General features: G+C 36.6%; 1 protein-coding gene across 3 annotated transcripts in view; it reads right to left on the reverse strand.

The window, feature by feature from the left end:
* Window positions 1-27,464, reverse strand: part of NSUN6 (NOP2/Sun RNA methyltransferase 6) — a 67,519-nt gene extending 40,055 nt beyond the window's left edge. Inside the window, exons 1-7 of one of the 3 annotated variants that reach the window (XR_001603223.2) lie at window positions 27,193-27,464; window positions 24,708-24,869; window positions 20,543-20,622; window positions 11,009-11,118; window positions 9,744-9,897; window positions 7,182-7,263; window positions 3,215-3,334 (exon numbers count right to left, since the gene is read on the reverse strand). Coding sequence is in view for 2 of the 3 variants with exons in the window: in XM_016213274.2 (XP_016068760.2) it covers window positions 3,215-3,334; window positions 7,182-7,263; window positions 9,744-9,897; window positions 11,009-11,118; window positions 20,543-20,622; window positions 24,708-24,869; window positions 27,193-27,267 (783 nt within the window). In the remaining variant the exon portion in view is untranslated. The remainder of the gene's footprint in view (window positions 1-3,214; window positions 3,335-7,181; window positions 7,264-9,743; window positions 9,898-11,008; window positions 11,119-20,542; window positions 20,623-24,707; window positions 24,870-27,192) is intronic. The other 2 variants (XM_016213274.2, XM_016213275.2) reach the window with 2 other exon arrangements.
* Between the last annotated feature and the right edge of the window lie 231 nt (window positions 27,465-27,695).

The following is a 27,695-nucleotide window of genomic DNA, read 5'->3' on the forward strand; positions in this document are numbered from 1 at the left end:
ACATAGCTTGTTCTATATAAACCCTATGGTAACCACAAACCAAAAATCTATAAGACATATACAAAAAAAAATAAAGTGAAAGGAATCCAAACACAAACTGTAGAAAGCCATCAACATATAAGAGAACAGAGAAAATGTCTATCAATAATTACTTTAAAGGTCAATGGACTAAACACTCCAATCCTATTTCCATGAATAAACTGTTTCATGCTACTATCTAAAGCCACTTGTACATATATTCCCATCCCTCTTCACCTACTCAAAGATACTATTCTGTGAATTTTCCCTGTTCCCTCTGATATTACAATTTCCCCTTTTAATGTATACCTTTCTCATTAAACTCCTTGCTGACCAGTCACGAGTATACTCCTGTTTCCATGTCTGAATGTTGCTGACCAGTCAGGAGTTAAGTCATGTTTCCATTCCCAAATGTTGTTGGCCAGTCATAAGTTAACTTCTGTCTGCACTTAAATTAATTTAAGTAATTTTAAGGTCTGAAAGCAATGTAGATTTTAAAAGAGCGCTCTAGACTGTTTGCTTGGTTATCTTTCTTTAGGCTCAGATTTTAAAGGGTGCGAGATACAAGCCACTTCACTGCTCAGCAATTATTTCGGTGGTCCCTAGTTTTCCTCTTCGTTATACGTGCCTTTTTCTCAACTTTTCAGTCAGTATTTCCAGAGAAATGACAAGCAATATGTTTAATTTCAACGTATGGTAATATAAACATAAGATATGACAAAATAAAGTACATTTATTCTCATTCAGATGCTTTCATTTAATATTCAAGTGCGGAAAAGTAGCTGGCTGCGTGGGTGAGTTCTAGCTTGAAATAGCCGGTCAGCAAGGGTTTAAGACACAAACTTTATTTCCCTCATCTTAAAAAAAATTTTAAAAGTCCCTGACTTCACCTCTAATTACTGCCCCATTTCTCTGTTCTCTTGTAAAAACAAACCCTGCTTCTGAAAGGAGCCGTCTCAATTCACTTTGATTCCTCTCATCTCAAACCAGGCAAACATTCCCACTCACCAAAACTGCTCACGATAAAGTCACCAATTACCTACATGGTGCTAAATGTTCTGGAAGCTCTCAGTCCTCATCGCATGTGGCCTAGTAACAAGTGACATAGCTGATCTCTTCAGTGTCCTTTTCTATACATGGCTTTCAGAACATCACACTCCTCTGGTTTTCCTCCTACATCCCTGGCCATTCCTTCAACCTCTGAATGTTGGCGTGTTGTACCTATGAGTCTCAGTCTTCTGGCCTCTTGTACTTTCTATTGCCACCCACATTTTATATCTTTATTTATCTATATGCTGATGACTTCTAAATTTATATCTCCAAACCTGACCTCTCTCCTGTACTCTAGATAAATATCCAATTGTCTGCTCACCATTATCTCTTGGACATCTAATACACTTCACTTTAATATATTGAAAACTAAATTTCTGATTTTTCCCTGCAACACTTACTCTTCCCAGTCATCCCTCTCTAGCAACTCTATCTCTCCAGTTCCTCAGACCAAAAACCTTGGGAGTCACTCTGAATTATTCTTATTTTCACAACCCACATCCAATCAAACTATCAACAAATTTGAACGCTCCACCTTAAAAACATATTCATAATCTGACCACTTCTTACCTCCTCCATAACTTTTTCCTGAATTACTGTCTTCTAACTGGTCTATTTCTGCCCTTGCCCTCAATGCAGCTGCCAGAATGACACATTAAATAAAAAATAGGCTTATGTCAAAGCAGCCGCCAGAATGACACATTAAACAAAAATTAAGCTTATGTCACTCTTCTGCTCAAAACCTCCACTGACTTCCTATCACTTGAGTAAAACTAAAGTTCTGTCAGAGCCTACAGAACTGCTCTACCCAAATGTTCCCCACGCCCCACCGGCCCTCTCTCTGATCTCTTTTCCTCCTACTTTCCTCCTTACTTAGTCTACTTCAGCAAAACTGTGGAAGTTCCTCAAACAAGCCAGGTACCCTCCAGTCTGAGCATTTACACTTACTGTTTCTACTAGAACATTCTTTCCACAGACCTCCATGTTGCCCATCACCTTTAAGCCTTTTCTCAAATACCACCTTCAGTGTGGGTCTCCCTCACCACCCTAATTAAAACTGCAAACTCACTCTCTCCCTCCCCTCAATACTCCCAATTCCCTTAACCTTCCTTCATTTTTCACCACAGCCCTCCTCACAATCATATATGCCACATTCTTTTATTCATTTATGTGTTTATTATCTGCCTCTTCTTACTGGAATGTAGGCTCCATTGAGAAGGAAATTCTGGTCAGTGTGGTTTACTGCTCTACCACCAACACTTGGCACATAGTACTAACTAAACACTTGTTCAATCAACCAACCAATCAGTCATTTAAAATTTGATTCCCAATCAACAAATCTATTATAGGTGAAGATACTAGCATGTGTAAGTATTTTAGGAACCATTTAGCTTTACAGAATTTGAGACAAACAAAAAAGATAATATCAACTGGCCATATCCTTCTTGAATTAAAGAATCTTAGTTGAAGTATAGAGTGGTTGCAAGGCCACAGTGAGTGTTGAACACAGATAAAACTAGCCCATAATGAAAGAAAATACACTAGCAAATATGTATATGTAGGGAAAGAGACAGTAAAATCTGAGCTAAAGTTATACAAGGACATACTTATCATATTTTGTGACAGTAAAACAGGGTTTATAATTAAGCCAGATTATAAGATTTTTATGAACCCCAAAACTAGAAGAACGTATACACGTTTATGTGTGTATTTATACACATTTATGCATCATATGTGTCTTTGTATATATATCAACAAAATATATTTTGATACTCTAAAAATGCACTGTCAAATTAACTTTTAGTGGCAGAATTTATTTTAATAGTTTAAAAAGTGGTATAATTAACAACATGGAAAGGTCTCTTAAGTGTTTCACTTAAACTTAATTTTATGACAAAAGAATTCTGTAAATGTATTATCAAATCTGGGGTTCAAGAGGTCTTGAGATAGTCTTCACAAGTGATAACTGTCTACTGATCTCAGTATGTGATGACCAACATCACTGAATAGTCTTCCTTTTGGCTGAATCTGAAATAAATCAGATCATGAATGGTTGCATAATGTTTCATAAGTTACAGGCAGTTCCACCTCCATTACTGCAATATGTAATACAGTGACAGTAGTTTTGCTGTGAAGACAGTCTTACCTGATCATGCATTAGTGCTGCAATGTGTGTTGTCTTGCCTCCAGGTGCTGCACACAAATCTAGAATCTTCTCTCCAGGTTGAGGATCCAGAACATGAGTAACTACAGCAGATGGCAAATTCTATAAGGGGGGAAAAAAATCAATTATCAATGATACTAAATCAATTTAAATTTCAGAATCAGAGAACGTAAAGAAATCTTTGAGGGTAATACAGTACAGCATCCTCTCCCAAGAGTACATTTTTTGTTAACCATAATGGTGTCAGGAAGCTTTCAGTTTCCTTCAGTATCCTACGATATCCAACAACATTCACATACATGCACACACACAATGCATTTCTCCAATCAATTCAGCAAAAAAAAGCATATTGTCCTTCTCATCTCAGTGATTCTCACTATTCTGGAGGCCAGAGAGAGATCCCTTAGAAATATGAGAAAGCTCTAGATCTTTTCCCCAGAAAAAGTATAAAAATTTGCAATTTCAGGTGCTTCATCAACTAACTCCCATTTCAAAATTCCATTTTATGCAGCTAATGGCACTGAAAGGCATGCTTGGGTTCCTATCTTCCCACCACTACTACATTTCAGTAGGAGAAAAGTAAAATGTAAAAAAAAAATTAGCTATTTCTGATAGACACCTAGATATATATTCTGAGATTATACAACCCAAATATACCTCCACCTATAGTAGCAAGTTATATTAAATCATTATTAGTATTAATTACATATGGATTTTACTATAGGATGACCACTTTAAATAAGAGAATAATATCACAAAGTAATTAAAATTTAAAAATACTTGGCAAGAAAAAAGTAGAGACTAACAAGCATAGGGCTATTTAAAGTTAAAAGGTTTCAATTTATTCTCACACCAAAACATTCACATCCATTATTATGTCCTTAAGAACTGTGAGAAGCTTACAACACTCTCAAATGAATCCAAGATCACCAATTCAAAAGAGAAAATCAATGGTGAGAAAGGAAACACAAATAAGCAAGTTTCCACACACACACACCCTCCCTGTGGATACAGGAAGCATTAAAATCAATACAAACAACTGAGGTACCTGAAAAGCAGTCCCTCCCCACTAACCACTAAAAACAGCTCCACCTGTTACAGGTAGTTTTTCTGAACAGCCTGGTCTATTCCAAAAATATTTAAAAACTGAACTCTAATATGAAAACACTAAAACGCATATGTGGCTGATGGAGATTCTTTATCTAGAGATAAGTGGTTATGCTTAACTCTTAATGAAGGTAAGATTAATATACTGGTCAAAGATGACAGAAATTTTCACTGAAATGTAAATAACACATTAAAAACCTTCTGGTGATGCAATAAGTAAAAATGATGAAACAGTCCAAGTAAAGAAGCTTCACTAAGTATTTAAATGATGACAGTTTTCTTAAAACAATTTAGTCTACTACCTTTCTCTACAGTATTTCTCAATCCTGGCTATACAAGAGTATCACCTAGTAATTTTTTTTATAATGCTCAAAAACAGACCAATCATAAAATTCATATGGGGCCACAAAAGACCTTGAATAGCGAAAGCAATCTTTAGAAAGAACAAAGCTGGAGGCATCATGCTCCTGAATTTCAAACTCTATTACAAAGTTTCAGTGGTTAAAAAGATACATTACTGACATAAAAACAGACACAGATCAATGAAACAGTATAGAGAGCTCAGAAATACATTCATGCACATATGGTCAATTAATTTACGACAAAGGAACCAAGAATACACAACAGGGAAAGAACAGTGTCTTCAATAAACGGTGTTGAGAACACTGAACAGCCATATACAGAAGAATGAAACTGGACCACTTTCTTACACTACATACAAAAATCAACTCAAATTGGATTAAAGACTTGAATGTAAGACTTTAAACCATAAAACTACTAGAAGAAAACAAGGGCACTAAGCTCCCTGACATAAGCCTTGGCAATTTTTTTAACCAAAATAAAAGCAACAAAAAATAAGTGAGACTACATCTAATTTAAAAGCTTCTGGAGACTCCTGGTCAAGATAGTGGAGTAGATAAACACTATGTTCGCCTCTTCCCACAACATCAAAATTACAACTAAATTACAACACAACCATCATTGAAAACTGCCTGAAGACTACCTAAACAGAATCCCATAACGAAGGATATAAAGCAGCAGCCACATCGAGACTGGTAGGAGAGACAGAGTCGTGGAATGGGCTGTTCCCACGCCCACATGTGGCGGATAATTGGGAGTGATATCTCGGCTGTGGAGGTCCCCCCTGATGAGAGAGGGGTCCCAGCCTGACACCAGGCCGCCCTAGCCCAGGGCTCCAGTGACAGGAAGCAAAATCCCCATTTCTGGATGTGAAAAGCAGTCAAGAATTTGGCCGTGAGATGGACGACTGCTGGAGTCCCAGCCACTGAAGAGCTTAAAGGGCCAGCTCACAGTCTCACTCACAAACTCACTTGCTCTGAGCTCCAGTGCAACCTCAGCAGATGGAAAAGAGCCAGGGTCATACGAGGAGGAATTGCCTGGCTTCAGGGTGAGCTGGAGGGGCAGCTTTGTCTGGGACTGAAGTGCAAGTAGGCATCATGCTCTTTTTGAGCCACAGCTGGAGGAGCAGGCTGAAGTGCTGAGTACCACTGTTCCTCTGTTGAGCCCTTCTCCTACCCAGCCAGCAGGCAAAGCAGGCATCAAATCTGAAGGCTCCATCATCTTGGGTAACACTGTTCGAGAACCCTAACATATCTGATCTTTGGTATCTTCTTCTATTAGAATAACAACAACAACAGTAATAACACCACCTGACCAAATGGTAACAAATTAGTTAATATACACACAAGGACTTAATAAACTGAACAAGGCAAAACAAATTAGTTAATTTGTTTGGGAAGGCTGTTCGAGAAGTGATTTGTTACAAAACTGAATCATTTTTTCCATTAGAAATAAATTGAATTAATTCATTCCAGACTCCGAAATGATTCCCTTTAACCTTTCTTATATATAGTACATGTCTAATGTACTATTTAATCTATAAACAAACACTTCTTAAATGTATGAACCACCCCTACTAGCTTTACAGGAATTGCTTTCAGCATTCGTTCCAGGAGTGTCTTTCAGGAGGTAAGCATGGGGCATCTTCCCTTTTTCACATATCATTGCCTCAGAAATGCTGTCACTGGTTAACTGCTTTTCGTTTATCCAAATCAACAACAGTTTTTCTACCTCTTCAATTGCCTGTGATCATAGTTTCTTTCACACCCTTAGCAACATTAGCACACTTCATGGCCTCTTTATGTTTTTAAAATTGTGCTAATCATCCATTTCACTAACAATAAAGACAAAAAAAACCCACAAAAATATACTCAAGCACAACTTCCTGAGATGTTAACAACGTGAGGTTCAGCATGAGGCTCAGTGGTAAACTGACTTGAATTCTCTCCTTTGTTTGTGGCCGGAGAGACACTTTGTCATGCTGATAGATCAGCTCAAAAGGGTTGTTCGACATCAGAGACATTTTGAACAACTCTTGTGGAGAACAGAATTGTTCCAGGTGGGAGACATTTGAGAACTGAGGTTTGACTGTACTTGTTATAGCACCACAATTAATAATCACCTGACAAAAATCTGTTAGCAATAAACTATTTGAATCTTACTCAAAGTTAAAAATGAACACTAATACATATAGTAATGCATGTATTATTTACAGATTAATATTCTGAGACAGAAAGCAACAATTATAATAAGCTTTATATTAAAGCACTTGTGGGCAAAAGGGTAATCAGTTGAGAGTTGAGAGGGAAAAAAAGAATGCTTACAAAGTTTTTCTTATTGCTTAACCAAAGTAGATCAGAAAATATAGACCACAAAAAATATATTAATACAAGTAAAAAACAAAAAAAACCCTTAGATTTCAAGTAATTCACTGCAATATGTTTCAATGTCAATAAATATTTTACTTTTAATAATTACTTACCTGTAAAAATAAGTAGCTGGGCAGTACATTGTCAAATGAAGGACTGAGATACACTGGTTCTGTCATTCTTACACCTATACCTCTGAAAATAGGAAATCTAATGTTAGTCTATATAAATTACAATGTCTATACAAACTCTATTTCTAGGAACATACACAAGTAGTAGCATGTCAAATATCAGATGCTCTGCCTTTTTAAAACTTCATTTTACTCAACACCAAAATACTTAGAATATTCCAGTAATTTGTTTCTGAATTTTTACCAACAGTAGGAGGTCATCAGGTGAGCTTAAAAGGATGGTTATGTAAATTTTTTCATTTGGGCACAAATGAGTAGAATGAAAATCAAAGAACATCTGATATCCCTTTGACTGTCTCCTTCACACCATGCCTACCAGCACAAGCATGTCCATCTATACAAAGAATAATTTAAACCAATTATTGCTCAGGTATGGGATTACATGTTTCTTTTGAAACTATTTTTGTAATATGTATTTCCATATAATGCAAAGTATAAGATCTTATAGGATAAGCAGTCTGTTAGTAAATTAATCTACTTCTATGAGTCTACGAATGGTTAAATTCAGCTGGAATTCAAGAAACAAAGGGTGCAAATATACTAGCTAAACACTGGTAGAGTTGGTTCTAAAATTTTTAAAGAATATAAATAAGAAACAGGGTGTACATATAGCATTTCTTTGTAACAGAAGCATGCTTCTTCTCATATAGACAGAGAAAGAAATCGTTAACAGCATAACCGATACTAGGTTTAAAAATTGAGTTTAAACATCAACAGTTTTCTGGAAGATGGTTGCTTTGGACTCTCACCAACAAAGAGAAAATTATTCAAAAAAGTCTGTTGGCACAGTCCCTGAAACTACCACATCAAACAAGATAAGAGGATGAAGAGTGTACCACTTATAATGAACTACAGGAGGCAGTCAAAATATCAATCCCCTGTTACATGACCAAAGATAAACACAGATCTATGCTTTATCTTCATATTCATAAAGCCTTCTAAGGGGGATAAAATCTCCATTTTGGGCCATTTGGAAAGTACTGCTAACTAGAGCTAGGGAATCCAATACCTGTTTCTTCAGAAGAATTAATTTCAACTATAAACTCAACTTGCTACAACATGAAAAACCATTCCAGGAATCAGAGGTATGGTCCAGTCCTATGTGGAGCGGGAAGAAACCTCCCGCTATCCTCCTAGGTTCTTTCAGCAGGTCTAATAAATCTACATGAGACAGATTAGATTAACAAGAGAAAATAGACAAACCTAATCATATTCCTACGTATGGGAACCCTACATACATGAGAGTCAGAGACCCCACAGGCATGAGAGCTTCAGAGACAAGAAGTGAAATGAGATGTGTATGACACTGAGCTAAGGATGAGGTAAGGCAGCTTGGGCCTTCAGAGCGGAGGAAAGTCATTCAGAGAACATTCACAGGACAATAAGAACAGATGTTCACTAATTAGATGTTTACCCTGCCCTACAGATAGGTCATAAAAAGTTATTTTTGGTGATGACTCTTATTATGGGTAAGGCCCCTAATTTAAAAATCTTTAAAGGAGAAGTTAAAGTTTCTCGTGAGCCTGCAGGGTCTCAATTGCCTTTAGCTCAATAGTACTAACATGCCAAAGGGGCCTGTTCTGAACCCCTCCACAGAAATTCACAGCTTTCAGCAAACCTACAACAGCTGTCAACTTTGGAGTTCTGGAGCTGTCCACAGAACTCCTAAAACAGGCTGAAAATACTAAGCAAAATAAGAAATTGGACTGTCCATGAATTTATTTAGAGCCAGTAGCACCCAGAGATGATTTAAAACTAACTATATTTTAATTTGGTTTGAGTAAATCCAAACATCAATTTTTGACCACAAGTATTCAAGTGAGTTCTGACTTTCTGTTAAAACTCATTTCTGAGTAATTTTTTTCTTTTTTGCCCAACCAGAGTGGCTCAGTTGAGCACCATCCCATACACCAAAAGGTTGCCAGTTTGATTCCTGGTCAGGGCACACATCTGGGTGTCAGGTTCCATCCCCAGGCAGGACATGTACAGAGGGCAGCCAGTCAACATTTCTCTCTCCCTCTCTCTCTAGGCATGTCCTTGGTTGAGGATAAAAAAGACCTTTTTTCTTCTTTTTAATTTATATTAAACTCAGGGTTTTTCCTTTCACAAAATCAGAATGTTTAAAAAGATCTGGATAGGTTCACATGATTCATCCTTTATGAAGAAAAGTATTGATCTCCAAAGATGAAAAAATTTCTAATCAATAAAATTCAAAAGGAAAAGTAAAATTATTTGAATTACAGTGTGACTAGTTGCTTACTTAAAACTCTTTAATCTGAGCATTTACTGTTACCTAACAGCATTTTTTCTAAAAACATGGAAATATGGGTTAAATAATTTTCCAGTTCAATTTATACCAAAAAAAAATTCTTCATATAATGATACTAGGTATAAAGTTTTTAGTATTATTTTTAATTTTCCTTGAACCACAAAAAAAAAAAAAAAAAAATGCTTATTTCCCCCAAACAACACCTAATAACATACTTCAGTTCAGGTAGCCCGTTGAAGATTTCTCTGCGGCTTAATTCAGAAATCCCATTTCCAAGAAATATTTTTGTTCCATCAAATTCTTTGGCTCCTTTTTTACATTTGCCTTTAATATCAGAGTATACAGAAACAACATCTCCAGCTTTCATAACTAGAGAAAGAAGAAAATCATATTATAATGATCTATACTTCAACAGAAAAAGTTAAAGTTCTTTAAGCTAGACTGGAGAACTCTAGGGATACCAATAGTGGGCATGAAACAGCCCAAACTGACTCATCAACTCAATATAATCCCTAATAGAAAATATGACTTTCTACTTTTAAATATCCCTAACAATAAATCTAAATTGAAGAATTTTTTTCTAGGAAAACCAAGAAACGAAATAGTCTTCAAAATATCCTATATCAACTGAAGTCTTTAGCAAAGCAGAAAAGGAAAGCTACTTTCAAATTTATTTATTTTTATTGATTTCAGAGAAAGGAAGGGAGAGGGTGAGAGAGTCAATGATATCAATGATGAGAGAGTCATTGATTGGCCTCCTCCTGCACATCCCCTACTTCGGATTGAGCCCGAAACCTGGGCATGTGCCCTGACTGGGAATTGAACAGCAATCTCCTGGATCATAAGCTACCTTCTAATTTAAATTATTTCCCCCAAACCTAACATTCCCTAAAAGACTTCATATAAATCTTGATATTTTGGCTCCATCCTCAAATTCTAAGCTTCGTTCAAACGGACTCTTAAAAACATACACTCAAATTCTTCAAAGGAATCTTTCTAAATCCCATAACCCTATTGGTGTTTCTTTGCAATTTTCCTGTTATAACAATTAAGGAAGATTTTAATGATAAGCACATACATTCATTTATATGTGTATATGTACTTAGAATACCTTGAAACTGTACAGTATACAGAGTTGATTTATATGGCTTGATTAAATCTAGTTTTATAGTCATTTCATTAAATTATTTTCAGTAGAAACAAAAAAACACAAAAAACAGTAACATTAGCAATGGAAAATTGTATTCCACTTCCAAAAAATGTTTTCAGACCTAACCTATTATAAATTTGTCTAGCCCATTACCATGACAACAGTAGTGCAGAGCCTATCAGCTATAGCTAGGACTGTTCAAATCACACAGGTCAGGGGTCAATGAACTTTCTGTGGAAAGGACAAGTAAATATTTCAGGCTTTGTGAGCTACATAAAGTCTCCTGATGTACGCTTCTTTGTATTATTTTTTTAAATCCCACATACTTACATTTTGAAGCCGATACAATTCCTGGAACATAGACATGGGCTCCTCTTAATACAGCATTGCCACATTGGGCTCCAACAATGACTTCACATTGTTGTTTTTCTATATTCTTCCTACAGTCATAAGACAAGAGAAATTTAACACAGGAATATACCTCCAACATGTACTAACCTATTCAATGTTTCAACCTAAACCCTAAATAACCTGTTTAGTCCTGACTGCCCCCAAGATAATGCGATTAATGAATAAATGAGAAAGAAATCTGAAAATATTGAGAAAAGTTTTTTTAAAAAGATAGGCATTTGAGGGGGAAAAAAAAGAGGACCATCTGATAGAAGGCACCAAAAATTGCTTAATCATTTAACAAGCATTGCTGTTTTCATAGCAGTATTAGAAGAGAAATAAAGTCCATCTTTAAAGACTAAAACAAGGAATTCAAAAACATTTCTAAAGTGGTAGATTGCTGCCAGGGAAGGTTTTAATATTTTGAACAAGATGGACAAAGACTATTCTTTTCTTCCCTTGCCAATTTTTTTATGTTTTCCAATTTCTCACCTCCAATTAATTCCTTAGATCACTAAAATCTAGGCATCACTTCTAACGCTCAGAAAGATTTTTTTCAAAGGTCAGGAGGTATCAATTTGATCAGCGCTGAATAAAACTCTTGAGCACTAAGTCTCTAATGAGCTTCCCAGGTTAGAAACATTACATATGTTGTCATAACTCCTTGTTGGGGAACTTATATGTGTCCCATCTTTTTCCATTATCTCCAGATGATCAAATCTCACTAAACTTCTCAGCTTTATACTACTCCTTCCTGGTCCCACACATTCTCATTGCTCATGCTCTATTTCTTAATGAGGTTCATGCCCCAAGTTCCAAAACATGCTGCCATTTCTTCTCACTTTGCATCCTATCCCATGGAAATCTTATGATTTCAATAATCACTTACAAAAATAATCCATGTATTCTAATGCTTAGCCTTTCTAGACTCTGAACTGATATATTTAATTACCTGCAAGTAGCTATATGTAGGTGTCCCACAGTTACTTCAAACTCAAAAAGTCCTAAACAATGTTAATTTTCTCTGACTCACTCCTCAAATGCTTGGCAACACTCCAAATCTTCTCCTCCTCCTATGTTTCCAATCTTAAAGTGTCATTACCTGCCTTGAAAATCAAGTAGAAATCTCAGTATCAACTTAAATCCTCTGCCATACCCCCCCAACCTCCAAATATTAGTTGACATGCTTACTGCTCTGTTTTGTTATTCTTCATTCTAATTCCCGAGTATTTCACTGAAATTCTTAACCACTCAGCTGCACTTTATGGCCTATTTTTATTTAGTATTCCTAGGAGTATATAGCAGGATCATTTCTAGGTTATCTAGTTCACCGTATTGCTGGAAACAACTTATCTCCAGTCTTGCAATTTATCTTATACACACACATACACACAACAAACATTTCATGAAATATCTTTACTATAGGCAATGCAATATGATATATTATAAAATATCCCATTTCCTTTTTAAAATGCTCATTAAAAGACCCCATGAAATTAATTTTACAGCCTACTAATGAATCACAATCTGCACACACTTTGGAAAACAGAGCTTTATGCTAACATCAGTATTATGTTCCTAAAATACAGACCTAATCATAACTAATTAAGTGTTTTTGGCTCCTATGATCTATGCAAAAAAGAAAACACTAGTTAAAAAAAAAAAATCCTTTATACTTCACGGCTGCCTATCCCAACTTCTTCAATCTCATCTTTCACCAATCTCTCTGAAAACCAACTGAATAGCCAAATCTGGTCACTTTTGTGATGAACCACCATACATTTTCATGACTCTATTTTTGGATATGCTTTCTCTTTACCTAACATACCCTTGTCCACCTTACATCCATCCACATCAGCCTAATACCTACTCAAGGCACAAATGAAATAGTATCTACTTGGAGAAAATCTTTACCCATGTCCTTGTACTCTGCCCTTCCTATTCTATGCTCTGGCAGTATTAATTCATACTTCTACTGTTACATTCAGCACAATCTGACTTGTACCAAAACTCCCTGCTTTTAGACTAAACTACTATATTTCATTCATCTTTATAATACCTTTGTGTCTTACCCACAGCCTCAAGTCAAAACATGTTTTGTGAAATAGAACCCTGTAGTGTTAATCAGTGTTTTTATGAGAATAACCGTTTTGTGGAGAGGAGAGAATGAAAGCCTACGGAGAAGACTTAACATAATAGGTTTGAACCGCTAGCCTTTTTTTGGAAGGCCTGGTTAAAAGGTTGGGCCCTGACTGGCATCTGTGAACTTAGATTTCAAGAGAGTTCCTGCTATTAATTGGTAGGTGCAGCTGACTGTGCCTAAATTATTTGTACAAACTATATGGCTTATGGCACACCCACTTTCCTTCTGGGAGGCTAAAATTTAGGTATGTATTAGGCAGAGGGTACCCACATGACCAGTCCAAAAAAAACCCCAGATGGCCCGGCCAGAGTGGCTCAGCAGTTGAGCATCAATCTATGATCCAGGCGATCTCGGGGTTCAATTCCCAGTCAGGGCACATGCTCAGGTTGCGGGCCTGATCCCCAGTTGGGGGCATGCAAGAAGCAGCCGATCAATGACTCTCTCATCAATGATGTTTCTACCCCTCTCTCTCCTTCTTCCCCTTCCTCTGTCTGAAATCAATAAAAATATATTTAAAAACTAATTAATTAATTTTTTAAAAGTTCTGGAGGGTGAGGCTCGAATGAGGTTCTCTGGTTGGAAACATCTCACACTGTCGAACCAATGATGGGGAAAGTAAGTGCATCCTGTGTGGCTCCACTGGAAAAGGACTCTGGAAGCTTGCAAATGGTGTTTCCTAGACTCTCGCCATGCACCTTTTCCTTTTGATTATTTTGTTTCAGATTCTGTACTATAGTAAATCACAGCCATCAGTACAACTATATGCTGAATCCTCTCAGTCTTCCTAGAGCAGAGGTGGGGAAACTTTTTTCTGCCAAAGGCCATTTGGATATTTATAAAATCATTTTTGGGCCATACAAAATTATCAACTTAAAAGTTAGCTATGCCCTAGCCAGTTTGGTTCAGTGGTTAGAGCACTGGCACACCGACTGAAAGGTCCCAGGTTCGATTCCAGCCAAGGGCATGTACCTCAGTTGCAGGCTTGATCCCCAGCCCCAGGTCAGGACATGTGCAGGAGGCAACCAAAGTGTCTCTCTCACGTCGCTGCTTCTCTCTCTCTCTCTCTCTCTCTCTCTCTCTCCCTTCCACTCTCTCTGAAAAGCAATGGAAAAAATATCCTCAGATGAGAATTAAAAAAAAAAAAAAAAAAGCTATCAAAAAAGCTCCTAGATTTATTGAATTTCAAGTCTGCCTTCGGTTGCTTTGGCAGGGCCAGACCAAATGTTCCCCACCTCTGTCTTAGAGAATCATGGAACCAGGGAATGGTCTTGGGGATCCCTCAACACAAGGACTAATAGCATAAAAACAAAATGGTATGTACAAGTATCGAGATGAAAATCAGCTCTGCTGAAGGGGAGGGTTTTAGCCAGGAAATAGAAAAGTTGATGCAGGGCCAAAAAAGCTTAATGTTTAATGAAAAATTTCTAGATAAATGAGTGAAACAACTACTTTAAAGAAAGATGATTTTCCAATAGTACAGTAATACATATTGGAGGAAAAATAGTATGAAGGTACTTTGATTAACAGAAAACTATGAAGCCTGGCTGGGTGGCTCAGTTGGTTGGAGAAACATCCCATACACCAAAAAGGTTGAGGGTTTGATTCCCAATCAGGGCACATACAGGAAGCAACTAATCGATATTTCCCTCTCACATCGATGTCTCTCTCTCTCTCTCCCTCCTCCCTCTGTCCCCTCATTCTTACTATCCCTTCCTCTCTCTCTAAAATCAGTAAACATATCCTCAGGTGAGTATTTTAAAAAGAGAGAGAGAGAAAAACTATTAAAACAGCTAACAGTGAGGTGACTAGGAATTAAACACTGAGATTATGGGAATATTCTACTACAGAGTAGATAAAAAGTATAGACTGTTAACTATTTGGTACTTTTTTAACTGTACATATTACCAATACTATACCAAATAGGAGAGAATATAATTTTGATATATCATGATATTGTGGTATTACAAGCAAATCTTTCTTTTCAGAAGCACTGCCACCTGTATTTAATCAGCAATTAAATTTTGTGCAATTACTTGATTATTCTATTGCCTTTGCTCTATTATTTCATATATACAAACAGTAACTGAAAGCTTAAAGTGCCAATATTCTTGACAAAACAACTATGAAAGATAGAAATCAGTAAGGCTGAAGGAGAAGGGCAAATCCAACCTCATTTGGATCTCAAGAGGTTTATCCTATTGAATGGCATCTTCAAACATGGAGAAAGATAATTTTCTGACCTGCTGAAATATTTTTGTTGGGATTTTTATCAAAAACGGAAGAGCACTAATAAAGAAAATGTAGAGATCCTTAACAATTACAAATTGAATATTGGTCGAAAAAATTCTGATCTAAATGCATTCTTTAGAAAATGCCGGACATGATGTTAAAAACACTCTTGTAACAAGAGAAGCCTAGCATTCAACTTTCTCTTTAAGTTTTTTAATAAAGTTGATATTAACAACAGCATATTCTGCTTTACAACCATATGTTCAGTCTCATTAAATTACTAATGACAAAACCTTCCCAACATGAAAATATATTTAATCAGTATATTTAATATCATGTCAAATAAACTGAGGGAACCTAAACTTATGGTGAAAAATTACTTTTAAAATTGTTCACTGTCTATAAAGTTTAACCCATATTTTGATATTTTAAACAACTGTGTGATATTGAGCTTCTAGTAAAAGAGTGAGAATGCATTTTTTCTGAAGCCCATAGAAATGGAGGGAAACACACACACACACACACACACACACACACACACACATCTGAGAAGAAAATTCCATTTGCAATAAAACTAAGAAAACACTATAATCCTGCCCAACTGGCGTGGCTCAGCGGTTGAGCGTTGACCTAGGATCCAGGCGATCGGGGTTAGATTCCTGGTCAGGGCACATGTCGAGGTTTCGGGCTTGATCCCCAGTAGGGGGCATACAGGAGGCAGCCGATCAATGACTCTCTCATCATTGATGTTTCTATTTCTCTCTCCCTCTCCCTTCCTCTCTCAGAAATCAATAAAGACATTAAAAAAAAAAAAAAAAGCAGCTATAATCCCAATGATGATGAAGAATTTCCTGACACAGTAAAGTCTGGATCAACTCTAGTTCCCCAACAGGGTATAAATGCTTCTGTTTCTAACAAGAAAAGGCTCCTGGGGCCTAATCACATATTTATTACTTAGAACCAGGACTAGAGGTTCCCATAGAAAAAAGGAGACTCTGAGAATGCCTTGTCAGTAATTGTTCACAGCAGATAAAGCTGAAAGAGAAACTGACCTGTCAGGCAAAATGGGCACAGCAGACAATGTATTTTCTAACAAACTTGGTTAAACTGCCTAGAAGTAGCTAAAGGAGGAAAAGGGAAATAGCAACCAACTTTGCTGCTCCTCACCCAAGTCAATGAAGCACACAGGAAACTTAAGTCCAAAATAAAAAAGCTGAAAGCGGAAAGCCTTCACAGAGTGCCTCAGTCTTTATGAGCTCTGCTCACCAAGGCTAGAAATGTGTCACTAGTGAGGATGTGGTGCAAGTATTTCTGAAAAACACATCTGATCAGTTGTCTAGGCACAAGCTTCATCCCATTCAGTATCATCCTTGAGCAAACTGCAAACTAAGTGCATCTATGTGAATTTAACTGTTTCCATTTAATGAAACAGAAGCAGAAAGGATTCATTCAACATAAGGCCTATGCACAGCTAGTACAAGAAAAGCAAAGCCATAATTAAGTGAAAGGCAGATTTTTAAAAATGTACAACCAAAAAGGGGAAATTTTCAAAAATTCTCTATATTTTCAAAGATGCTGAAAGGAAAATCCTCAAAAAAGGGATATAAGAACAAGATAAAAAATATAGAAAAAGAAAAATCAACTTGCAGAGCTCAGGAAATATAGGATAGTATATCCTCTGAAATAAGAGATAACACAACAGGCTTGAGACTGCTATTCTTAGAAAGGCCTGCCTACAAGGTTGGCCCTTGGTTGGCCATCGGGAAACTTGACTGGCATACAGTTCCTGACACTAATATAAAACTTTCCCTAATGGTTAGAATGGTGTACTGTCCCTAACCTATTTATACAAAGCAAGGCAGTTTATTGTGAACACCTGCTTTCTTTTCGGGAGCCTGGGATTTTGGTACATGCTAGGAAGAGGTTGACTGCATGACCAACACCCAATAAAAACCTTGGGCACTGAGACTCTAATGTGCTTCCCTACTAGACAAGCATTTTACACATCACAATTGGGTGCTGGAGAAATTAGGAACATCATGGTAACCTCAGAAGTGTGAGCCTGGCTTCCTCTAGACTTTGCCCCATGCACCTTTTTCCTTTTGCTAATTTTGCTTTTGTACCTTTTGTGTAATAAACCTTCACCATGAGCATGACTATATGCTGAGTCCTGTGAGTCCTTCTAGTCAATCACAAAACCTGAGGGTTGTCTTGAGGTGCCCCAACACAAGGAATATCTGCACTGGAAAACATACAGAGTCCCACTGTTTTAATAACAGAGAATAGAGGAAAATATAACAGAAAAATATTCAAGGAACTACTGGAAGATTTGTAACTAAACAGTTACACTATGTTTCATTAAAAACTAAGAGAGAATAGTAAAAATCAAACTACATCCTAGCCAAGTTTCTAATTTTCAATGAGAAAGAATCTCATAGATCTCTAAGCAAAAACCAAGATACTGTTATAAGGGGGATAATTCTTTTTTTGGTCTCAGATTTCTTCATGGCTACACTCAATGCCATAAGGTTGTAAAAGTAATGTCTACAAAGTGCAAAGGGAAATAACATGTGACCTGAAACTACTATAATTAGCCAAGTTGTTGTTTAAATATAAAGGCAACAGGCAATTCTCAACCAAGAAAGTAAACAGAGCATGTGAAAGACATATTTTGGAGATGGAAGTATGTGCTGCAGATCTGATAAACGACTATGTTCACCAACAAAGAGATCAATCAATACAAAGAACTCAGAAATAAACTATGCCATTAGGGCCAGAAGTAAGCATTGAATCCTTTTGAACCGTGCTTATAGAAACTGTGATAAACCTTTACAGTGTTAAAAAAACTAACATAGTAAATAAAAATTGTCTGGTGGGAATTTTAGGGGAAATTTACATGTAAGAACATCCTCACTTTCCATAGTGGAAAGTCAAGAGATAATAAGTGATGATGAGTTTAAAAAACAAAAAATAATTGACTTGCTCCTTTTAGAAATGCAAGGTACATATGAGGATCTACAATCCTAAATGATTTTTGAATACTTTCCTGTAGTAACTCACCATTTGTATTTTATAGTTCACTAATGTTCTGACGAGTAGCCTAGGTCACTATAAAGAATAGGATGAAAGGATTATTAGAGTCAGGTAAAAGCAGTAAATATAGAAAATAATTAAAGTTAAATCATCAAAATATTTTGAAAGAACTAAAATGGCCACTATTAGCAAGAAGGAAGCATCAGAATCTTTCAAATACTGTTAGAGACATTAACTGGTAAAACTTTTTAGAGGCACTATGTCTCATACTAACATATACACAGGCCACTGAACAAGTGATTCCATGTTGTACTAATTTATCCTGTAGGCATGCTGATGTAAGTCCACAAAGAAGTATCTTAAGAATATTCAGCCCTGGACCGTGTGGCTCAGTTGGTCAGAGCATCGTCCCAAATACCAGAAGGTTGCAACATCGATTTCCTGTCAGGGCACATACCTAGGTGGCAGGTTTCATCCCTGGTTGGGGCAAGTATGGAGGGCAGCCGATCGATGGATGTTCTCTCTCACATCGATGGTTTTTTCTCTTTCTCTCTCTCTCTCTCTCTCTCTCTCTCTCTCTCTCTCTCTCTCCCCCTCCCTCCTCTCTAGACTCAATAAGCATGACCTCAGGTGAGGATTTAAAATATATATATATATATTTTTTTTAAATTAAGTGTCTTAAGGGCTAAAAAACTAAAATTGAGCTCAATGATAACATATACCGTTTATATAGCTATTGAAAAGAATAAAGTAGCATTATAGGAATCAGGGAGAATTATGGACATCATGGAAAGATGTCCACAATATACTCTTAAATGAATCAAGAAGCATAACCTTAAAAGACCTGTTATTTTTAAGTAACTGATTGATTTAAAACTAAATAGAAATAGTAACAGTGGTTTCCTGGTAGAGAAGCAGAAAGTGAGGGGATTTTCTGGGGCGATGGAAATAGTCTATATCTTGTTTGGGGAGGATATTGGCTACACAACTGTTTACATTTGGCAAAACTTAGGAAACGGTACACTTAATTAAGATCTCTCCATTTCACTGCATGCGATTTTCACCTTAAAATACACAGAATAAGGAACTTACAAAATCCATTTTAGATGGCAAAAGTAATACATGCTGATATTAAAAAATAAAACAGAAATGTTACAAGTGAAAATCTCTTCTTACTCCATTTCTCCCAATCCAACCTCCTCATAGTTAACTGCTCAAGAGTTAACCCCTATTAATAGTTGTGGATGTTATACTCTCCAGATTTTTTCTATATATAAATGAATGTACATAAATGTGTAGTTGTGTGCATCTTTCCTTAACTGCAAAGGAAATGTAACTATTCATAGCAACCCCACATTAAAGACCATATAATATGCCACTGCATGGATAAACCTGATTTATTAAACCATCGCTTTACTGTTGACCACTAAATTACTTTTAAAGCTTTAAAAAAAATAAGTATTTCTATATTTATTATAATTCTTAAAGGTATAAAAAAATTACACCATAATTAGGAATTTTAAAATACTCCTTGGGAAAAGATCTCCCATTATAATATGAAAGTCTGTTTTTTCAATTTTCAAACATGCCATCCAAATACATAAATAAGTAGAACAATGCCCGTTCTACTCAGAGAATATACAAAGTAATTTAACATAATTGTGAACTAATGAATAAAATTTTATAAACATATCAGCTATGAAAGTAGGAAATATGTTGTTTTGTATTTTTGCTATAGCTCAAAAAATGTTTTAATTTAGCAGTGCAATCTCCTAAGATATACAGTAAACAAATGGAAGTTACTTAGAAAGTAGAAAGAAAAAAATGTCAATCACTACACCAAATGGATGTAAAATGCATTATTCTTGAGGTATTTGGGCCTATTTCTAGTCTTCTATGTAATATTTTCCATATCACAGTATGACGTCAGCATTTACAAATTTGTGAATTCCTATCTATATAGTTACTATTAATGGAGACACTCAGTATTATCACCAAACAGTACATAAAGAACCTGTGATAAATTTTTACTTAAAAGAATATAATTTGAAAACGAAAGAGTTACAAACCTAGGTCCAATGACAGGAATAAGTAAGACATCCTGAAGGTCTGGATGTTGAAGAATAGGAACATTTAATCCATTAAACTGCTGTTAAAAGTAAATACACAGAATTATAAAGCAATCAATATATTTGATAAATTTCAATTTATGGAGCTTTTCAGTATTGTTACCTAAACAGAGCTTCAGCCTGGTTAGAGATATTTTCATGATATTCCATGGGATACTATAAAAATCAAAGACTTCAAAACAGCGGGAGTATTTATATAACTTCAAACTATGTGCTCTCTCTAATTTGATTCTGAAGTATCCTGACTTCTTTTTTTTCAATTACAGTTAACATTCAATAATATATTTGTATCAGGTGTACAGCATAGTGGTTAGACAATTACATAATTTATGAAGTGATTCCCCCAGTAAGTACCCACCTGGCACCATACATAGTTATTATAATATTACTGACTATATTCCCTATGCTGTCCTGATTTCTTTATAAGGCTAAATTTTGCTCACTGTTTGGTGTTATAAACAAAACCCATGTTTACCTTAAGTGATTTACTTTAAAAAAGAAGTCATTATCATTTTGCCATGTCAATTTTGGTGAGAGAAATAAATGTTTTTTGGTAAAGGTTCAGGACTTTTGGTATCCTCTATCATACTTGGCCATCAGACTGGAAATAGGTTCAGGGCCAGTGGTACAGGTGCTGAAGCCAACTCATACAATCTCATCACAACCAATTATGTGCATCTCTTCCCAACTCCATGGTCACGCTGGTTACTTGAAATTGACCACAGGGGGAGTATTTACATAACTTAAAACAGCAAAATATCACAATGGGTTATTTTTCCCAGAAATGGGTTATTGAATATGTTCCAGCACACCACTGTAACGCAGAAGATAACTGGGCACTCCACACAGCAGAAAACAGACCAGAATAGTGGAATGAATAGCAAGGACTGTATATTCCATCAGAGGGCAACATACAAATATTTGAGAACAAGTCTCTGCCATGCAGGCTAAAGATTATTAACTCATTAATTTTCACATACTACGTGAAAGAATAGTAACAATAATATATACTTGCATTGCCCTGCAGTAACCATACACTATCTAGAAAAGAACTTCTAAAATCAACTTATTAGTAAGTTGGTAAGAGAAAGAAATTGTTCACATTTTAGAAATCCAACTACATTTCTATCAAGTCAATAGCTCTCCTAACTTCTGCCTCCTCCAGGCAAAGGATATTTCAGACTAAACATATCTAACAGATAGCTAATAAGAAATCTGAAGGGTAAACTCCTTCTCATCTGATCAGTCACTTCTCCCTTTCTTTCCCTTTTCTCATTGTTTGGTGGTCTTACAGTATCCAGACTATGGTAAACTGATCTTTACAAAAAGAAAGATAATGTCATTTTGTTTCGTTTTGTTTTAGAAGTACTATTTGCTTTACGCTACAGAAATATTTTATATAAAGATCAATCCTTCTCAAGCCAAGATTATTCTCTTTTCAGTCAGATGTTAAAATGATACAGCAATAAAACTTTCATAAAACCATACAACGTGCATCACTTTCATGAAACAACCAAATAAACTTATTTTTAAACCAATGATACATATCACCTGCTCTTTTTCTGTCTGTTTCAACTCTCTGCCCTTTTAAAACCAGCCTTATTGAGGATTAATTTACATACTATAAAATGCACCCATTTTAAATGTACAATTCAATGATTTTTAGTAAACTTAAAGAATTGTGCAACCATCATCCCAATTCAGTTTTAGATAATTTCCATCACCACACAAAGGTTCCTCATGCCCATTTGTAGTCATTCCATGTTCCTAGCTCCAACCCCAGGCAACCACTAACCTACTTTCTCTATAAATTTGTCTTTTCTAGACATTTCATATAGATGAAAACATACTATATATATTATAATGTTTGTGTCTGGCTTCTTTCACTTAATATGATCTTTCTGAGATTCACCAGTGTTGAAGCGTGTATCAGTTCATTACCTTCACTGCTGAATAGTACGCCACAGTATGAATATACCACATTTTGTTTTCCTATTTACCAGTTGATACACATATGGACAGTTTTTGCCTTTTAGATACTATGAATAATGCTGCTATGAATATTCGTGTTCAAGCATTTGCATGGACATATGTTTTCATTCCACTCTTGGGTTGCACAGTAAGTCTACGCGTAACTTTTTAAGAGCCCACCAAATTGTTTTCCAAAGAGGCCAAACCATTTGACATTCCCCCTTGCAAAGTATGAAAGTTCCAGTTTCTCCACATCCTTGCTAGCTAAATGAAATTATAAATTATTATATTTCAGAATGTGGCCCAGAGAATTTGGGGACAAAGCACCTACTCTTATATCATCCCACTCAAGACATCTCTTTAGGTGACACGGGAGCTTTAGAACATGAAAGGAGAAAGAAAATTTATAGTCTAAAACCTCCTCCAAGTCCCCTTTCCTGCTCTACCCCCCGTTTCCTACCTAATGCTTAAGAACCAACCTCCTCTGTCTTAACCTTTAACGAAAGGAACTCAAAGCCCCCAGAGTTATTCTATCTGCCTTATCCTCAATTCTAGCCCATGAGATCCTGTATACCCCTCAAACTGGGAGACTAGAATATCCAAGCTCTAGGAATAACTTGCTAGAAAAGAAATCAATCTGGATCTCCCTCAGTTATGGACACCTCTGATAGGCCTCAGAACAGTTTCCTTTCTATTGGCTGAAAGCATGTATGCATGCTTATATAAAAGTAACAATTTAGTTGCTTAAAAGAACAGCTTATATTTTATGCCTAACATCATTACTCTCAATGAAAGTATCACTAATTAAAACTCAGATTAATTTTTCTCCAAGTCTTATACTCAGATACCACAGCTGATTCTTCTTATAACATAGTCTTCTACTCAACTTGAAATTTATAGACTTGGCCCTGGCCAGTGTGGCTCAGAGGTTAGAGCATCGCCCTGTGCACCAAAGGGTCTCCGGTGTGATTCTTGGTCAGGGCACATATCCAGCTTGCAGGTTTGATCCCAGGTTGGGGCTCATAGGGAAAGCAACAAATTGATGTTTCTCTCTCTTACTCTCTCCCTGTCCCTTCCTCTCGCTCTAGAATCAATGGAAAAACAAAAAACAAACAAACAAAAAAGCATATCCTCAAGTGAGGATTTAAGAAGAGAGAAATTTATAGAATTGTTCTCAAAGAGAAGCAATACCAGTAATATTTTTCTGAAAGTTTCTGAATATTATACCCAAAGTGATAACACAGACAGTGATATACAAATGGAAGCCCTTGAATCCTGCTTGCCTCTAGCTTTTAATTTACATAGTAATCAGGTAGAAGTAGGTCTGCTGACACCTACAAGTTAATTGTTCTAAGAGTTTTAATAACTACAAAATGCAATTTGAAGTATCCACCTCAGGCATGTTTTCCTCCATTTTACATTTCTTTGGAGGCAAATTTCAATGCACAGCATATGAAACACAAAATGCAAATTATGACAATATAAATAAGAAAATTCAAGCTTTTGAAAGCAAATTATGACAATATAAATAAGAAAATTTGAGTATTTTTATATTTGAAACTTATAAAAAATGCCATTTTAGAATACTGTTTTCATGTACAAAAAATGAGTATTATGCTTAAACTATTTTATTGGTTGAACAAAAAATAATTTGTGTTGATTTAATATAGTCTTTATGTTATTCTAATTTCCTGCTTTTATTAAAGATAAGGTACTTCTCCATCAGTTGTTGTTGTTTTTAATGTCAGATAAAAATATAATCCTACAGGTAATCAGTAGGTACCTCCCTACCTCTGGGCTCACCTCAGCTGTATAATCTGCCCAGCTCAAAGTTATATGCTGCTTATTAAAAAATCACAAACTTCTAGGATTGGACTGGACCTCTTCACATGTATTTTAATGATGAAGCAACTGAAGACCTATCCAATCACTAAAAATAAATTCAGAATCACAAGTGCTAGCTTCAAGTTCCAGCATTACCACTCACTTTGTAACCTTGAAGAATTTAACATTCATGACCCTCAATTTCCTTATTTGTAAAATAGTATTAAATCATTTATACGATTTTAGTGGGGAGCACCATGACATAGACTGTGGAAATGTAATTATGCACCTAAAGACATAAAAAACTTACACAAACCTTCTGAAGTTCATCAAATAACAGATTTTTCACATGTTGCACTGAGGCTAGATGTGTATTTACTCTGACAGTTGTGAATGATGGAGGGTGTGACAAGTGATTTAACAGAGTTTCAAACTTCCTTTCTGCTTCTTCTTTACCAAAAGCTGATACAACCTGAAAAGAAAAGAACGTTGTTTCAGTTTCATTGTATGAATTAAAAATATTAAGCAGAATATGCATATACATTGGTTCCATCTTATGAACATCTTTCAGCAATTGTTCAGTTCCATTTCATTTTGCTGTACTGTTGATTGTTAATAACACTGAGGGAATGCCCATACTACTTCACAGGGTTCTTAGGTTTAACTGTGGTAATAAACACCTAACAAAAGGCCCGACGTAAAGGCTTAAGAAAATACTGCCTCAACTTCAAGGCATTACTAACATTTTGAACATGTTAATACCTGCTATATTTATCCATATAAATTCAGTATTTCATTCTACTTATAATGCATTGTTACACCACTTCTGTAGAGCTATTTACTTACTAACCTCATATCCTAGAGCAAATTGGTTATCAGTCTTTTAAAACACCAGAATTTAAATAAGTAACACTGATATCGTCATCCAAAGGTCCACATGACATCAGCTTTTTATTTTTTTTAAAAAATATATCTTTACTGATTTCAGAGAGAAGGAGGGAGAGAGAGAAAAACATCAATGATGAGAGAGTCATTGATCAGCTGCCTCCTGCACGTCCCCCACTGGGGATGGAGCCCACAACCTGGGCATGTGCCCTGACCGAAATCGAACCACGATCTCCTCAACCGCTAAGCCATGCCAGGCTGGGCTACATCAGCTTTTTAAATGGGATTAGTAAATGTAACAAACAAATAGATATTATCAAAAAAAGTTGGGTAGCAAAGATACTAGTCAGAAATGAAGTTATAGACGCAAACAACCAAGCTCCCTTGTAATTAACTGAAGCTTTTCAAGATATGTATTTTCCCATTTTTGTCATCTTCGACTATACCCTGCCTCACAGAATCTTATAAACCACTTGCCAGTCTACAAATCTGCCAGCCTAAAACTATTAGTACTTTCTCAAGGTTTAGTTTTTTAAATAAATAAATAAAAATTGAATATTCCTTTACCTTTGATACTTTTACAAGAAATGCTTTTTTCTTTTCTAAAATCATATAGTTAGTGGGTTTGAGGCAGAAGTGGTATCAAAAAAATGAATTTGCACCCTAGCCGGTTTTGCTCAGTGGTCAGAGCATAGGCCCACGGACTGAAGGGTCCTGGGTTTGATTCCAGTCAAGGGCCCATACTTCAGTTGCAGGCTCCATCTCCAGCCCCAGTTGGCGTGCATCCCCGAGGCAACCAATTGATGTCTCTCTCACATCGATGTTTCTCTCTCTCTCTCTCTCTCTCTCTCTCTCTCTCTCTTTCTTCCAGTCTCTCTGAAGGGCAATGGAAAAAATATCCTCCGGTGAGGATTTTAATTAAAAAAAAAGGGGGGGGGTATGGGGAAGGCCTGGGGGTGGGGCAGATGCAGGGTGGAGGGTATCAACCACGGGGGTGGGGAGACATCTGTAACAATTTCAACAACAAAGACAAATTCTTTTAAAAAAAAGGTATTTGCATCTTCTTTTATAAAACAATGCTGACCATTTTAAAAGCTGAGAAAAAAATGCTGACTGCTTCCATTTCTCTTACTATGTTCCTTATATTTTAAGTTCTTTGAAAGCAAGAGAAGATATTTTCTCTTTTCATAGCCCAGCCCTTTAACATAATCTTCGGAAATAAAGTGTATAAATCAAATCTAAAGGTCATGGCTTTAGTAACCTTTTCAAAAACGAGTAACATTCAAGCAGCTTTATTTTGAATGGAAAACCAAACATTTGGAAAATATAAAATTGCCTACTAGAGGGATCACAAATCTTTTCAGTTTCAGACTTCAGTACTGTTACTTGAAAGCTGTGTCCATTTGGGTCAATTACATGAGTTTTTGGACCCTCATTTATCTGACCAGGAAATCTCTACCAGAAAAGACTGCGAGGAGCAAGATGTGAAGGTCTGCAAATCATCGAGCACAACTGGTAACATTTAAGAGGCACTCGACAGATAGCATCTCTGCCACCTGAGCGCCAGAGCAAGGGCTATAGGACGTATCTTCAAACAAGACACATTCTCCAGGACAGGTGGTCCTTTCTCGCTCATCTTTGTAAGTAAGCTCTTTGGTGCCACTGCCAGAAACATTACCTCTTTTTTCCTTCCTTTCTTTCCCATTCCTGTGTTAAAACACAGCTCATTTACTCCTCTCGAGAAGCATGAGATACCTGAGGGACGATGCTGGCATTTCTCACACTCGGCAAGACAAGTACTAAGAAACAACCGCTGCAAAGATTGTTTCCTTTTACACTTTTTTGTTTCTCTAGGGTGTGTAAATGTTTGCATGTTTGCAAATATCACCTAACCTGTTTATGTGACCTACCTGCTTATTCATAAAGCCCTCTTTAAGGTAGTTTTCAACCTCAAGTCTCAAAGATATTTTAGAAAAAACAGACATTTTTCCTATGGCCAAGAAAAACGCTGAGCACGACGGTTGTCCTCTTCCCAATCACAGTGAGCACCGTCCGGACGACGACCAGGACCCACGACGCGCCCGGGGGACCAGGCCGCTCGCGCCGCGTTACACCCGCAAGTGCGAATCAGCACCCAGGAGCCGCCGAGCGCCGCCACTTTCCTCGGCTTCCTCGCCGCCTCCACACCGGTCCCCGGCCCGCCTTTAGGGACGCTCACGTCGCCGGGGACGACAGAAAGGCACCACCAGCGAACCTCCGGGGAACCGGACGGAGACCTGGAAGCCAGGCCCGCGGCGCCTCAGTCGCACTCAACCTTAATGCTTATTTTGCAGACCCGCGCCCTCAATTTCTCCGCAGAAAGCGCTCCCAGATTATGTCACTTCCGGCGACGTGGCCCCACCCCCCCACCCCG

This window comes from Miniopterus natalensis, chromosome 1, assembly GCF_054644295.1.
Source record: "Miniopterus natalensis isolate mMinNat1 chromosome 1, mMinNat1.hap1, whole genome shotgun sequence".
Lineage (NCBI taxonomy): Eukaryota > Metazoa > Chordata > Mammalia > Chiroptera > Miniopteridae > Miniopterus > Miniopterus natalensis.